Source organism: Neopelma chrysocephalum, unplaced genomic scaffold (assembly GCF_003984885.1).
Source record: "Neopelma chrysocephalum unplaced genomic scaffold, ASM398488v2 Primary Assembly neopelma1_23, whole genome shotgun sequence".
Taxonomy (NCBI): Eukaryota; Metazoa; Chordata; class Aves; order Passeriformes; family Pipridae; genus Neopelma; species Neopelma chrysocephalum.
The window spans coordinates 20,512,903-20,529,775 of NW_020897691.1; the positions used below are offsets into that span (position 1 = coordinate 20,512,903).

The 16,873-nt window shown below is 43.4% G+C and overlaps 1 protein-coding gene across 9 annotated transcripts in view; it reads left to right on the top strand.

Annotated features, from left to right (window-relative positions):
* The window catches only part of HIVEP2 (human immunodeficiency virus type I enhancer binding protein 2), a 138,976-nt gene extending 133,101 nt beyond the window's left edge, over positions 1 to 5,875 (top strand). For all 9 annotated transcript variants that reach the window (XM_027689544.1, XM_027689533.1, XM_027689554.1 and 6 more), the window contains one exon: positions 4,207 to 5,875. In XM_027689544.1, the coding sequence (XP_027545345.1) occupies positions 4,207 to 5,025 (819 nt within the window). In that variant the 3' untranslated portion in view covers positions 5,026 to 5,875. The remainder of the gene's footprint in view (positions 1 to 4,206) is intronic.
* Positions 5,876 to 16,873: the final 10,998 nt, after the last annotated feature.

Below are 16,873 nucleotides of genomic sequence, written 5' to 3' on the forward strand. Positions count from 1 at the left end.
GTTGTGCAAAGAACTTGTGAAGTGTTCTGGCACTGAAAGCACCACGTAGAAAGCAATTGAAATTATTTCTTTGGGAAGTGGAAAAGAGCACAGGGAAAATACCTAATTTTTTATGTTGTACAAAAATACAGAAAAATACACTTTTTTTTTCCTTTGACAGTTGATAACAAAATACTCTCTCCAAAGTAGCCTAAGGCTCTGGTTTATGCTGGGGCACACTTGGCCTTCACAAGTTAAATTGATGTCTTTAAAATTAAAGGCAGATACTCTGTTCTCTAAATAAATTTGGGGTCTCCTCTTCTGTGAATGCCAGAGGTTTCTTTCCTTTCTGAGGAGGTTGATGCTATTATTGGAGGGCTTCGATTCTTCTCCCCAGTCATTTTCTGCCAGTCCTGAGAGAAAGAGAAGGAATAGGAAGGCTGCATTTGTTCACCCTGAGTGAATCTCTGTTACCATTTTATTTTGGATCAGGCATATGTCTCTGTTGTCACATTTATTGTGCTTTGACTCAAATTGCAGTCTTGGAGTAAGTGATCTGGATTGTTGTCAGATGAAATTAAACTGAAAAATTGTTCTCCAGGAGTGCAGCAGATGCACTAGAACTGTGAGTGGCCATTCAAGTGAGTGAAAAGAGACCGCATAGCACTAATCCAAAGAAACCTTCCCCTCCAAGCCCACTACACTTGTATTGTGAATATGGCATCCAACACCAATCCAGTTTCACTCCATTCCTGCTTGTGCCAAGTCTTAATGCATCCCTCTACTACCTAGTGCAGACCAGAGCTTTTGCCTCTTCTTTCAGCCCCAGGACTAGATATCATGAGATTGTGAATATATCTTGTTGTGAGTGGTACAGACTTGACTCTAGCAACTGTTTTAGCTTCTAGGAGGCAGTGCATTTTGCTTGTGTTGCCATTTTGTTCCTCATCTCATTTATTTTGAAGTCCAAAGCCTGTCTTGATATATTCAGAAGGGATGAAGGGAGTTAGGCACTCTATAGCCACTTTAAAGTTGATAGGACTTAAGGTCCTTTGTTCATCCCAGATATGGGTATTAAATCCCTTCCCAAATACTCACTACTTTATCATCTTGAGTGAAATGTGTTCTTGTACAGAGAGCCAGCCACTTCTGAAGTCCAGGTAAACTGTAAATAGGTCCACTGATGTATCTGGGCTACTATGGTGCATTCTCAGTAGGGCTGCAAATTGAGCTGATCCTGAAACTGAAGTCCACATAGAGTTTTAGTCACTTTATTAAGCATCATGTCTTTCAGAAAGCACATCGGTAATATGGTCTGTTATTGAATTTCACTATAGAGTTCAACATTTTCTGATTTTTAACTTTAAAAAACCTCAAGTACATTATGATACAGTAATCAAAGACACTGTTTTCCACCCAACCTCTTTTTGCAAGCTGTGGTCTGAGGCTGTCCGGAGAACATCTGTGAAGGATGCTTGGCTTTGAAATGTGATCTTCCTCTGAATCTCCCACAGCCTATTTTGGGTGATGTACCAGATACAGGGTAAACCCTATCTCATCCCTGAGGCATTCTGGGGGACCTGTGAAGCTGGATATGGCTTTGCTCAGGGGTGTGATGTGAAAGTCTAGCTTTATGACCAGCTCAGAACATTTCATGAAAAGCTGCTACGGAGTATTGTTGCTTTGGAAATTATATGTCATCTGGAGTTGAAAGGAAATATGCTAATCTGTAACAAATGAGAATTAATAGGAAATGAACTGGATTCCCATCACCTGACAAAGAGAGGAAGCATGGCAGCAACCTCACAGCACTGGCAGCAACCCATTCTGACTGCACTGCAAAAAGATATTGTGTCTTCCTGTGCTGTGCTCTGTGATCTAATACTTGCCATGTCAACCAAATAAAGTCTTTGGATTTTCAGGATGTTTGTTAAAAAAAGACAGTCTTTTCCCATGAATATGTATACATGTGTCTGCTTGTAGGTATGAAAATGCTAGATATTGGTAAAGGAAATAAAAGCAGGGTAAGAGGTCGGAACAGTTATTAGTGCCTGTAACAATTTATGTTTTCTGTTTCCAAACTTACCTGCCAGAGCTAGGGAAAGATAATCCAATATGTACTCAACCAGGCTTAGAAGGTGTCCAGTGGACATGCACAGACTGCCACTGTCTATGTAAAAATTGGGCATATGAGACATGCATTGGATGATACTGCTGATCTTAAAAGTGTGTAGCAGTTTCTATCATGTTAGTTGCCTCTATCTGGCAAGGACAGACTGTTGCTGTATTCCCTTTTGAAACTGGGCAGGATACAACATGAAGCCAATGTCTTTCTCAATTAGAGAATTGTGCGTGACTAGGTTTGTTCTTTGATGAGTTTTACTCTTTTTTTTTTTTGGTTGCTTTTACTCAATTTCCCTTTGCCCAAGTTCACGTCAGATGCAATAGTGATAAATGTCATGGCTTAGGAAACATCCAAGAGGACAGTATGACTGAGAAACGAGTTTACAGACCAAAGATGGAAAAAAAAATAGGGGGCAAGTAGCTATGCAGAGGTGAGGTTAGTGATAGGAAGGACTGACAGGGTAGGTTAACTGAGTCTTGTGCAGTTTATTGGCAACTGCAGTTTATTTTGTAAATTTTTCCCCATTCAGCAGTATCATGTTCTGTCACTGTGCTTTCTTATGGCAGTTTCTCTTTTATGAGACTCAAGCATCTCACTTTCTGAATAGGAAAATTCCCAACATAGATTAGTCTCTGAAAAATAACATCTCTGAAGTTCGAGTCTGATGATTATGGGTCACCCTTCCTGTCTCAATGTTGATTTATATTAAATAGGACAAAGCATCTGAGCACACTGAGGTTGAGCCCTTGGGTAGCACAGAAACTGAATCTTTACTTGCCCCCTAAACCAGCTCCCTGAGATGGCATCAAGAGGTTGCTTAATGCCTTGAGAGCTAGGATTTTCCAGCAGTGAAGTGCTGCCACTTTAATGCATTGGCATTTAGCACCGTAGTCCTTGGGCTGCCACACCAAGGCTGTGGTAGTGTTAGAGCTCTGGGGCAATTGATTGGTGTTTGGTCAATTTACAGAGCAGAGATGAGCATTTTTGTTCATTTAATTTCATGTGAGAGTCCCCGAGAGTTGTGTGGCCAAATCCCACACGTAATTATGAAAATGTCATCCTGCACTTCTGTAATCATTGTTCCTCTGTTCAACAATAAATGATAATTAATCATCAGATAGCAAACAATTTTTAAAACTTAAGAATGAAAAAAAAAAACTAAAAGCCCAGGGCATATTTAATACTGAGTGGAGATGGAACTATTCATTCTTCCAAGGCAGGAACTAATGGGAAGGCACTGAAAATGTCAATATTGCAAGATTGGCTTTTATTAGCCATCACAAAATCCTCCATTCTTCTCAATCCCATTATGAGTGGGTGAGTCTCCCTGGGACAGAATCATCACTTTTGCTCACAGCAAAGCCTGTGCTTTTGTTACTATTTATTGTTTACACTGCAGAGAGGCCAGAATGGTTCTTCATTGTCTCAATAACTAGAAAAATTTGTATCTTCATTACACAGAGGCACTTGAACTTCCGTGAAAATACCCACCCCTTTCATCAGGGATTGGGTAAAGCTCACAGGGAGCAAGTGCCTTCTCTGGGGCTCAAGAGCAGAATCTTTCAGAAGGCAGAAAATACGTGCATGCTGTCAGATTTTCTCCGTTATGCCAAGCAGTGGCAATAAGCAGGGGGTATTCGGATGTGTATTTCTCAGCGACAAAGTCTTGATACCCAGTGTGGACTACAAATGCCAACACAGTTTTCCAAAAATGAGGATAAGATGGATCTCTAGGCTAAATTTCTCTGGATGAATGAAAATCTGTTTACCCCAAATTCTCTTCAAAGTTTCAGTTGAATATAATACTCTTCACTTCCTGACCTAAATTGCTGCCTCCTGAGCTCTCTTAACTAGCTGCTACCTTTCACCTCAGAGGCATGAGCCCTGTAGGTCTGAGCTGAGCAAAATCTCCTCTGTTATTTGGATATGCAATTAGTGCATTTCCAAATGCTTTGGGATCCATCTGCATGAAAGGTGCTTCATGAAAGGGAGGTTGTATTAGGCAGGAAAGCAGATAGGTGGTTTGGCAGCCAGACAAGAATTCTGCTAGTAGCAGTGCTGACATTTCTTTTTTTTTCTTTTTTTTTTTTTTCTGGTTGCAGAGAAGGGGGTTGTCTCAGGCACCTTACTTCAATGTATATGGAGAAAAAGGAGGCATGGAGCACCGCAGATCTAGCCTGTTCCCTGAAGGTCCGAGTGACTATGTCTTCAGTCATCTTCCACTACACTCCCAGCAACAGATCCGAGCACCTATCCCCATGATGCCTATTGGGGGTATCCAGATGGTCCATTCAGTACCCATGGCCCTTTCAGGTTTACATTCTCCGTCCACTTTGGCCCTGCAGAGGGAGGTCTCTGAGGAGAAGCAAAGAGGAACTGTGGAAACCCTTACAAAAGAATCATATAGTATTTCTAAGCACCATGAGAAACGTACCTCTCCGCACAGCTTGCACTCCAGCACTCCCTCCAGCACGCCCTCCTCGCCGTTGCTGTTGCTGACACAGAGCACATCGGAGGACAGTGTCGTGGCTACCGAGAGGGAGCAGGAGGAGAACATACAGACTTGTACAAAAGCCATAGCCTCTCTGCGAATCGCCACAGAAGAAGCCGTTCTGCATGGGGCGGAGCAGCTGCAGAGGCCTTCTGAGCCTCACCAGAAACCCTTAGAAAGTGCACATTTTAGCATTAAACACTTTAGTGGATCTGAGCCAGGCCAGACCTGTGCCTCAGCCACCCATCCTGACTTGCACGGTGGTGAGCAGGACAGTTTTGGTACATCACAGACTGCGTTAGCCCATCCCACCTTTTACAGCAAGAGCTTTGTGGACGTCCGGCAGTTGGGCTTTCACAGCAGGAGCGACCCCCCATCAAGCACACAGGAGAGAAAAGATCAGTCATCTGAGAAGAGCAAGCCACATTGATCTGAGATGCATGGAGACTTTCACCCATACATTTACACCACCATTTTTTTTCATAGAGATAGAAGTATTCAACTTTACAGCATGCCTGTTCTAAGTTACAGTAGTTTGCTATTATATATACTTTTGTTATATCAAAAGAATTAGATAAAGTAACAAGTCATCATGAGCCTGACCAAAACTAAATTTGAAATTCTTATTGGGTCTGGTACTTTTAAATTGTACAGATGTTTGTGCCTTTTCTTTACTTTGCTTATATTCTTATAAGCATTTTTTTAGCAGTAATTTGTACATATTTTAGAATTTGTGTATCTGCTTTGTAATAAATGTAATTTCTTTCCTTTTTTGGACACTTGGATCTAAATGATGTAAAACAGAACAGCATCAATATATGTGAGGTTGCACTAAAACATATTTTTATATGATTAAAACTGAACAGCTTTTATGTACAGCTCTGATTCTGTAATACTAATATTTATTTACTTTGTTTCATAAATTGTAAATTTTTTTCTTAATGTTGTGGATTGCTTTTCTATGTGAAGCATGGGATTTACTGTTGCGTAATTAGAACAAAATGTATATTGTAAAACAAGATATTTAAACTAGAGTATCTTATCTTATTCTGCACTTATGCATTAGTTAAAAAAAAAAAAAAGATAAAGGATGTATCAGTCAGTTCTTAACTCTCGTAATTTTTTTTGTCTCTTGTTTGCCGGATTGACTATAACTTAAGTGCTGATTGTGATTTTAAACTGATAGTACCGTAAAGCATTAAAGTAAAACAATGTGCTATTGTGAGTTTTTTCAAAGCTTTATAAAACAGTTATAAATATATTAAAAGTATTTGGTCTTATGTGAACATGTTGATCTATATACTCCTTAAAAAAGCTATGGGAAAACATTCCACCCCATGTAAATATGTGCATCACTGGTGCCATCTGTGTAGCTCACCGGGACCGGCAAGGTTTGCTGTGCTGGTGCTTCCAGGATTGGAGCCGGGGCACCGCTGACTGCCGGGAGGCAGAGTCCAGCAGTGTCATGAGCCGCTCCCTGACCTCCAGCAGCAGGGTGGCGAGGCCCCTACGGCCGTGTAGGGCTGGGCGAGGAGCCGGCCTGCTGGCTGGACACACGGGGCCCTGGCAAGCCCTGGCAGTCCCCTGCTTGTGAGGGCTGACTAAGGGGCGTATTCACTCCCGAATAAGTGCACAGGAGTGTCATTGAGGGGTTTGGAGTGGAGAAAAAGGTGTTTCCTTGCACATGAACTCCACGGATGGTCACTTCCAACTGCAGTACCTGGGTCAGCTTCAGGGGAGGCTCCCATTCTGTTCTTTTCCATCTTGTCTGGTGGATGAAGGTGTATGGCCCTGCTGGTGAGGCAGAGAGCACTGCCACCATGGCCTCTTCTGAAATGGGATTCATGGGCAAGAGAGTCACAGTCTTCCAGACTAGGGTCTTCATCTGGGCAAGGTTTGCTCTAAAGGAAAGTCAGGAGGAGCCCGGGCTTGTGTTTGAACATGTGTGGTGGGTTACCACTACCACCAGCAGCATGCGTGCACGCACGCGCGCACACACACACACACACACTCAAACACACGCATGCATACGCACAGATGAAAGAAACCAACAACCTGGATTATATTTTGTGCTATTTAGTGAATTATAAATCTGTGAAAACAAGTTTGTATATGGACTTAAAATACATTTAAGGAGTGTTCTTTAAAAAGAAATAAATATACAGTTACATCCATAAGGTGTCTAGTTTTCATGTGTTCTTTTAATTTTTCAAGTTTATTGGTGTTCCAGTATCCTGCACAAGAAACACCCTTAAAAATGTGAGTGGCAGTGAAAAATGTGGACCATATTTTGACTTTCTCATATATTATCAAACCAAACCAGTTTATTTCTCCAATAATACCATGCGGAGGCAGAACCACAGCTGGTATGTTGTCGTAATTCTAGAATGATGGCATATGACTAGTGTAATACCATAATGGATGGTGACCGCTTCTAAACATTACAGGTTAGTTTCTCATACCCATTGAAATGTTCTACCTTTATTCCAGATCATTATAGTAACCTTGCTAAAATAAGCATGTGACAGAAAACTGTCTCATTTCAGACTGGAGAGAAGAGAAGCAGTATATATTGTTGGAGGTGAGCTGCTTGTTGGATCATGCTTCTGTAAAAAAAAAAAGTAATCAATTATACATTTTAAATAAACAAGCTCTGATAAAAACCTCCCTCTTCTTTGTCTTCACGGCTGTATTGAGAACAAAATTTTCTGCACAATGATCAGCTAATCAGGTAATCATAGATACTTTATTAAAAGGGAACCAGGCAACCCCTGATGGTAAATTCTCTATTAACATTACCTTTGTAAGCAGTCCTCTTACTGTGGGAGTTACCTCTGGCTTGTTTGATTATTTTAATTGATTTGCAGCTGCAATTTGCCATCCAGCTTTTCAGCCTTGGGGAATTTCTTTTTAATAATCAGTGAGCATATATATAAATGGCCAGTCTTCGCGAACAAAGATTTGGGGAAAGGTCTTTTACCTTTCCAGCCTGCGCAATGGATTTTTTAGGTGAGACACAGCCTGCGCTGAACTGAGCCCACCCTTTAATCCTAAGGTTCATCTGCCGGGGCCAAGCAAGCTTGGACAATGGCAGTGAGGTCCTCAGGACGTAGGTTTGTTTAGAGCGACCTTCTCATAGATGGATGGCCTCACAGGGCTAACGGGCTCCATCTGCCCGGGGGGACTGGGATTCGAACCTGGGTTGCAGCGGTGAGAGTCCTGCATGCTAACCACTAGGCCACCAGGGGTCCCCAATCAGTGAGCAAGTATCACTAAAATTACATGTGATATTTTTGGGTTACAGTGGAGCAACCCTAAAGAGGTTTCAGGTATTTACAATTGTAATTGTACTTTCTTAATGAGTTAATGTTCATACAGTGCTTTGAAAAACACGTATCCTCATAAAAGGCCTGGGCATCAATGATGACTTATGCTTTGGAAGGGGTGTGGAGGAGGAATGGCAAACATGTCTGACAAAATTTTCCAAGGCATGAGCAATTTTCAGAACCAACATAATGGGCACAGCAACTGGGACTGGGGGGGCAGATAATCTCATGAGTGCTCTGCCTATGCTGCCCGGTGCAGCTCCTTCCAAGCTGCCTGTGGAGACGACAGTGGGGGGCTATGTTTGTGCCCTGCTGTGCTGAGCCTACGAATTCAGCCTCAATGTGGGGAGGAATGTAGCTGCACAGCTCCCAGCCAGAGGTGTTGGTCTCCAGGCAAGACTGGAGTTGCCTGTGTGAGACAGCCCCTCTGAGGGTGATGGGGAGGGTATGCCCCCAAAATACTTGATGTGGTGGATGCACATAGGTCTGTTAGGACTAAAGGAGGGTAACTCTGAGGTCTCTGATGTAAAAGTTCTGTGGTTTTAAAAGGGATAAGAAGAAGAGATTTACCAGGGCACTCTAGAAAACTGCAGAACTGAACAAGGATACTTATATGCAATGTGCTAAAAAAATTCTATGTCAGGAATATAATTACCTATTATATTGTTTGAGGAGGTTATAATTTTCTATGAAGATCCATATGTCTTTTCTATAAAGCACAAGAGAAATACAGATGCTTTGGCAAGCTCTCTTTACTTCCTTTTCTCAGAATACTGTCACCAGAGTCACTTAAGGATTTATTTGCGTCAGCAAAATAGAGGGCACATCAGTCTCATATAACTGCCTGCACAATCCTCTTATGAAGCTTTAGATTCTGACTCAGGGCAGTAACTCCATTGCACGTTAAATACCGGACTTCCCCCCTGCATGACACACTGCCAGCAGTGGATAATAATTAGCGCCAATAAAGGACACTATTAGCTCTAACAGACTCAAATGGAGTAAAGGGACTTAAGTACAAAAATTCCAATCCAAGAATGCTGCAGTCAACTCCCACTTAACCCTAGTGGCACCTCCACTTACAAGGTACTCCACCTTGTTTGAGGCTGTTTCCTGCTTTTGGGCACAAGTTGCACTTCCCTCCTTGGAACTGCTTCATGTCTCTTCCCCTCCCACATTGACCTGGATATCAGAAAGTACATATTTCTTGCCCTAGATCCTCCGTGAGACCTGCCTTATTGAGTGGGTCTTTGAAAATACCTGATACATAATGAAATGTGCCTCCCTCTTGAATTATACTTCTGGCAAGTGCTGTCTCCATCTCTTACAGACCAATCGATTAGTCTAATGATTTGGTTCCCCTTTCTGGGTATCTAAAAAAAAAACAAACACCCACATCTATGTTGAAACTGTCTAGATCAGCATGACATCTCCAGTCTCCTAGTAGAGAGTGCCCAAAGTACCCCACAAGGAGTAGAAGTCTTTTCTTTTCTGCTGAAGTTCTGCAACTGTGAAACGAAATATTCAAGATTCGTTGGATCATCAAGACTGTAGCCTATTGCCCCCAAGAAGAAAAGATGTTTGGGTGTGCCCTTCTCAGTAGGGAGAGAGCTGCCAGGAAGAGGGGTGAGTAGAGTGTTGTGGCAGAGACTTAGAGGAACAAGAGCTAAAGCAGGTCCCTGCCTTCAGTCTTCTAGGTAGCTTGGAGATCACGGTTTCCAAACATGCTTCCTACTTAGCATCCAGCTCCTTTCCGAGGTGGCTGACACTCCTATGTCCAATGGAGGTGGGCCAGAACTTAAAGTCCTGGGCTTCGGAGTGAGGAACAAATCCCAAAAGTTAGGTGTTAGAGTACCTGAATCCTTTATTGGGTTTTGCCCTAAATAGCTCAGGGAGAACAAGCCTTATTGATTTATTTCATTGTACAGTGGAACAAGTCGATGGGAGTTATTCTTTTAAGTCATTTAGCCACCCCTGAAAATCCCAATCAATATTCTCTAAAGAATGTCCTTAAAGTAAATCCAGGATATTCAATGCAAAACCTGCACAGCACATCATCTATTTTAGTCTAGCCACTATTTTGCTGGTTTGGGGTTTTTTTCAGTTAAATTGCCTGCATGAAAAAATCAGCAGTCTGTGTACTAATTGAGTTTATTACTGTGACAATACCCCTGTGCCCTTTTCTCAAGTGCACATTACGCACTCCAAACACAGACCCTGAACATATGCTTACTGTAGGCTCGATTTAAGATGAAAGTGCTGGAGAGCTTGACTTGTTCTGCAGTTATTTTTGGGGTCTTTACATATGTTACATCTGTCACATGCGTTTGCACTATCTTTAGTATGTCTGCTTTTGACTGGATTCAGTACCACCAATGGCACCAGAAATGTGGAAGACAGCTTTCATTGTGAAACACTTGGCTTTTGCCCCTATGTGATGCCTACATGAGGTATAATAAGCTGATTTGTTGTGCGTACGTACGTCTTTTCCAAATGATTGTGCTTGATGAGCAAAATTCTAAGAATTTCTTTAATTTTTGAGTATAGAGGTGACCTGTACATATGGTTCACGTGTGTAGGGCTTTAGTAGGCATATGACTGAATGTAAGAAAATGAGAAAAGTATCTTTTCATACAAGATATTCTTAAGTGGAGACAGAGCTGGATGAAATTTATCCTTGAGAGTAGACCCCTACAAGGACTATGAACTGTGGGAATCCCCATAAAGGATGAACTGGCATTCAGGGACTGCTGTCTCTGCACGCTGGCAACTGTCTGCACAAGGTTCCTTGGTGTCATTTTCCTTGCAGCTTTAAGAAAAATGGATGGTCTCCTGTGCATTCCACTGTGCATTGCTGCATATATGTTGCAAAATCATCTCCTACAGGCAAGCTTCTCACCCAAGGCACGCCAGGCTAGCTCCAGTGTTGCCAGTGCTCTCCTGCAGGGCAGTCAAGGGACTCTAGAAGCCTAACGCCTCTGAGGTCTTTTGAAGCCTGTGAGATTTTGCCTGTTTGCAGGGTGGACTACAGGTTGGTGTGAGCAGTGATAGAAGAAAACAACAGCTTTTTGAAAAGCAGAAAAATTTTCTACTCTAGTGAGTTTCCCTGCTTTTCTGCATTGTATGAATATTCATTCTGAAGCTGACATGTTGAGGGGAGCTTGATCAGCAGCAGGCTTTATCAAAAACAAAACCAATATTACTGCATAAACTGCCTTTTTGCACACCTTCCTGATGAGTGACATCTCTGAACTGACAGGAGTGCTGCAAAGCAAAGCAGCCAGGATGAATATGCATGGCGTCACACAGCCCCATGAGCACCCTGTGAGATGGAGAAAGCCAGTGGGGGCAGATCCAGCTCCGTACTGAAGAACAGCATTTCTTTTCCCCCTCTCCTGCCAGAATATAAGAAGAGGCTGACACACTGCCATAGAAACTAATGGAGTTTCCACATTCATTTTAACAGCAGGAGGTGCAGTCTCTGAAGGCTTGTTTCCATGAGGTGATGAGAAATCTTGCTGCTAAAGTTGCAGAGGAATGTCAGAGTACTTGGCGTTTTGCCATTTCAACCTCCTTCGTTTCCATCTGTTCCTAGAGAAGCAAAGGTGTTTGCCTGCTTCAGCTGTGCTTTGCCAGGGCAAGGGGGGATCTCGGGGGTGGGAGGGGGTGCGGGGGTGCAGCTCTTGGCCATGGAAGGAAGTGGTCCCTGAATGTCCTTGTTGCTGGTGCAAATGCCTTGAATCCTCTGGGCACATTAGCCTTGACCCTCTAAGCAGTAGTTTGCCAGACAAAAGAAGGCTGGGGAAGAGCCTGTGTGCTTATTCTTCCTAAGTAGATATACATTCCTAATTTCTAAAGGGTGACTTCAAAAGAGTGAGTATTAGAAAAACCAGGTTTTCAGAAGATCTGGACTTTGACTGAGGCACTTGGATGAAGTGGTCAGAGTTTTCAAAAGTGCTGAACACTTGTTATCTGTAGGAACTGCTGGATTCTGGGCACATGTGAAAATCTAGTGCTTAAAAATTTCTTGATGACTAACTTAATGATGTCTGGCACTTCACTTCTATTTGCTGTTTCTCATAACCTTTCTTCCCTCCACAACATCCATATTGAGCCAGAAAGAAAGGAAGAAAAAACAAAATGAATGAAACAATGAGCAAACATTCATGGCTGAAATACCCTATTCCATTTTACTGTCAGGAAAAATGTAAATGATAAAGTGGAGGCTTTGACCAGTTTTGTGACAGAGTTTTTCCTCTCTGTTTCATATTTCTTGATGACATTTTAACTCATGAGACTGGCACAGCAAGACATCTTGGACTCATCGCTAATCTTTCAGAAGTTTTCCTTGCACATTTAGAAGAGAGGGTCTTTTAACTTAAAAAGAAAAAGTGGAAAAATCAAAAAGGCAAAGGGATGGAGTACTGCAGGAAGCAGTCCTTCTCTGGCAGAAGATGGGCTAAATAGCCTTATAGTTTTTTGCATCTGTATTTCCTCTGGCCCTACTGTGAGCAAAAGGGATTCAGATCCAGCTGATCTCTCACGGTGGGGGGTGAAGGGGACTGGGTGATATTATAAGCCGAGTACTGCGGCCTGCTCCATCAATTAAAACAGGCAGGGGGAAGAAGCTGAGGGGGATAATGCCCCTGTGGTTTTGCCCCTGCTCTGCGGGATCCTGTGAAAAGTTTTTGCTGGCTCTCTGCAGAGTTGGATTCCTGCCAGGCTGTGGGAGCAAAGGATCAGCCACTGTCTAGAGCATTGGCCTGCACTAACCCGCTGGATTTCCATGAAGAAATCCAAGTGAGAATTAATGCTACTTTAGGCAGCCTAAACTTTGGCTGTGTTTGCTCTCTAGCTGCTACTGCGCAGCCGTGGACTGCCACGGCCGCTACCACGGCCGCTGCCACGAAAGCCACTGGTGGGGAAGTGCTGGCTGAGGGGCTCAGTCTGGTGGGGCATGTCAGGGAGTTGGTGGAGGCTCCAGGGCTGCTGGCCCTGGAGTATTCACTGCTTGAGGCTGCTCTGGTTGGTCCGTCTCCCATGAGCTCCCAAACAGCACTTGGAAATTCGGTATCCTGAGCTTGCAAAGTTTCCTGGCTTCTGCAGTCTTAATTTTCCAGGAAAGGGGACAAGCTAAACCCTCCAGTGGTTTGGTTTGCTGTTTTTATTAAAATTAAAGTATTCAAAATAATGCCAGTGGTGTCAAACATTACTCCTTCCTGGGGGAATATGAGACAGGAACCAAAAATGTATTGTCACAATGCACATTACCTGAGAATTTCATTAAATTAAAAAGAGCAGTGAATAAGAAAGCCTATGACTGTTTTAAATAGGTAGGATAGAGTCTCCTTCCCCCTCTAACTTTAGCCTGTTAGTTCCAGAAACATCAGCAGTGATGATGATTTAGTCATCTGTATTCTGCAGGCTTTAATGGGATGCCAGCTCCTGATTTTATACACAAGTTTTATGATAGACTGCCTATTTCAGAAAAAATTACAGTTGTCAGCTCAGTATTCAGGTTGTTAAAACTATCAATGTCATGAGGTGGATTGACCCTGGCTGGACAGCAGGCGCCCACCAGCTCTGTCACACCTCTCCTCAGCTGGACAGGGGAGAGAAAATATCATGAAAAGCTTGTGGGTCCAAATAAGGACAGGGAGACATCACTCAGCAGTTATGGGCAAAACAGACTCAACTTGGGGAAATTGGTTTTAATTTATTACCAATCAAATCAGAGTAGGATACTGAGAAATCAAATCTAATCTTAACACCTTCCTCCACCCCTCCCTTCTTCCCAGGCTTAAATTACTCCCCGTTTTCTCTCTCTCCTCTCCCCCAGTGGTGCAGGAGGATGGGAAATGGGGGCTGTAGTTGGTTCATCACACTTTGTTTCTGCTGCTCCTTACTCCTCAGGGGTAGGACTCCTCACACTCTTCCCCTGCTCCAGCATGTATCCCTTCCATAGAGTGCAGTCCCTCAGGAACAGACTGCACCACTGCTGGTCCCCTGTGGGGTCACAAGTCCTGCCAGCAAACATGCTCCAGTGTGGGCTCCTCTTTCCATGAGGTCACAGGTCCTGCCAGGAGCCTGCTCCAGCGTGGGCTTCCCATGCAGTCACAGCTGCCTTCAGGCATCCACCTGCTCCAGCATGAGGACCTCCACAGGCTGCAGGTGGATGTCTGCTCCACCATGATCTTCGTGGGCTGCAGAGGGATAGCCTGCCTCACAATGGTCTTCACTATGGGTGACAGAGGAATCTCTGCCCTGGCACCTGGGGTATCTCCTGCGCCTCCTTCTTCTCTGAGCTTGGTTTCTGCAGTTGTTTCTCTCACATTTAGCCCCTCCTGTAACCAAAACCTTACCATGCAGACCCAATACATGTTGCAGTGTTCTAAATTTAAGATGCACAATGTGACATATGAAGATAAGAGCTCAGAGGGTGAAACATTTTCAAAAAAAAATGACCATCATTCAAAAGCTATAGGATCTGCAGTTGGAATTTTTTGTATTATGATGAACAAAATGCTACAATGGAGTTTGAAGGTGCAAATCAGGCTATAAGAAAGCATGAGTGTGCATGCTTTCAACACCAAAATGACTTACTGGCTGCTAATTAAATCTCGGTGCAAATGGGATTTCATTTTTATTTTTTGATGGAAAAAGTGGTTTTATTACATTTGCTTGGCTGACAGCCAGGAATACTGCTCAATACAAATCAAGCAAAGTTAAAGGCCTTCTGCAGCAACATATGGCTTGTTTGGGAAGTATGAGTCATAAATGGAACCAGATGCAAAAAAAAGAAAAGAAAAAAGTTTATAAGAAGGTAGCAACTGTCCTCAGACAGATGTTGCTATTGTTATTTCTGATGTTTCCACCTCCTTGTGAAAAATTTTTACATGCATATTAGTGAACAATATTTTTACCAGCATGGGCTGTCTGTTTCAAAGCCCTTCAATGGCATAGGTCCACTCAGTCTGCTCATGTAGGGACTTCATACCTTACACAAGCTGTTTTCTTCTTGCGACTTATTAAAACACAATTCTCAGTACTGTTTGTTTCCCTCCTGGTTTCAGGGTGTTTCTTAAAATATGCAGGATTGGCCTTTAGTTTGTTCTCCAAGTCCTATGTAAATACAGAATAAATGAAATATGTCCTTGCCTCGGAAGAAACCCTACGGGTGCTTTGTAACCACACCCTGTGCATATCTGCAGGGAGGGCGTGTGTGCATATGCCTGTACACACACAGTGAACCCAAGTGCCAAGAAAATGACGACCAACACGGGGAGGAGAGCCATCAAGGCCCGTCTTCTGCCAAGAACTTCGACTGCCTGTAGCAAGGCAACAGGTAAACAGGGGACAACCAGAGCACTGATGAGGGGGGTGAGCAGACTCATTTTGGCACCATTAGTGTAGGGCTCACAGCTCTTTGTCTGCTGATTACTGGCATTGCTGCGCGTCAAGGACTCCCTGCAACCACATAAAGAACTACCTGCCTGTGCACCCGTTGCTGTGTTGTGTACCCAGGGCATAGGTGTGCCTTCAGGACAGGGGCCCATAAATTTATAAGAGTTTGACACTTGAGCCCTAGATGCCGTTTTCTTTTTACCTTGTGTCCATATTTCACCCTTTTCCTGTTTTTGTCCTAACTTCTCCAGGCCTTCACTCCGTGTTTCACATGAAGGTTGCCAAGAACTTTGTCAAAATCTAGGCTATCAAGATCCCCTTCCTTCCCACATGAAATCTCCTCATACAACAGGTAAAACAGATTTGCTGGATCTCCCTGCTGGGCAAAGCCGACCTAGCCCTGGTCCAACAGGAAATAATGTCTTAAATGCTCAAGTCCTGTAGAAGAAAATGGTCACATACCCTTCAACTGTGACACAATCCATACAGTGCAAGCAGTGCAGGTGCAAACACTATTTGATAGGGTAGGCTGTCAATCAATCTCTTTCACTCAGTGGTGGACACCAGATGATGAGTAAACAGTGAACACCCCATTGGAAAATGTCCTGCTTCATGTGTCCTCCCAGCTCCAGCTCTTCCTGCATCCTGCTGTCAAGTCTCCTCTAGTGTGGATTTGCTGGCACAGTACAGGGCTGTCATGTGGCTCAGTCCTGACACATCTCCTTAGAGGTGTAGTCCTGCTCAGTGGTGGGCAAGGTCCTTGAAGGACTTGTGAGGAGTCTGCTTTGTGCTGTGCTCTCTTCCAGCAGGATTTACAAGACCTGCCCAGAGCCTTGTTCATGTCCCCTATAAGGAAAACTCAGTGCTTAAACCACAGCTCGAACCACTGCCCTTTTCTTGGCAGGCATTCTTTGTACTTAGGAAAAAGGCCGTTGTATTGACTAAGTGGTTATCTGATCCCACAGCATCTCGCCTTATTTGATCCGCAAGGTTAGTAAGTCATCTGCTTCTCTGAGTGGAAATGTATTTAGAGTCTGTGTGCGTGGCTATAGCCTGTCCAAAATGCCCAGCCACAGTCATATCAGCTCCAGCCTCTCTCACTGCAGTTCAAGCTACTGCCCAGCTACAAGCTAATGTGACATATAAGCAGGCTGGATGAGCTGAAGAGGGGCAAACGGCTCAACTCATAACTCAGGTGTATGCTTACTCCTTCTTATCTTAGTGAAAAGTCAAACTACAGGCAAACGTTACCTCCCAGGTTTTGCATTACAGCATACATACAACCCTTTGCACTTTAGGAATTCAGATTGCATATCTGAGTTGGAATTGTTATTTCCTTCTTTCGTACCTGGTTTCTGGTGGTGTCTCGAACAATGATGGAGTTGGCTGTCAGTCATTTTTGAAGTGATATCAGGGACTGAAGCTAAGGAGCGAGTTGCTATTAAGGCTGTTGCTTTGTATTCACAGAAATCCTCTGGGAAGGTAAAGGGAAGTTCAGGAGACTGCACTGGCCTCTGGGATGAACAAGAATCTATCCCCTTGGTTGGG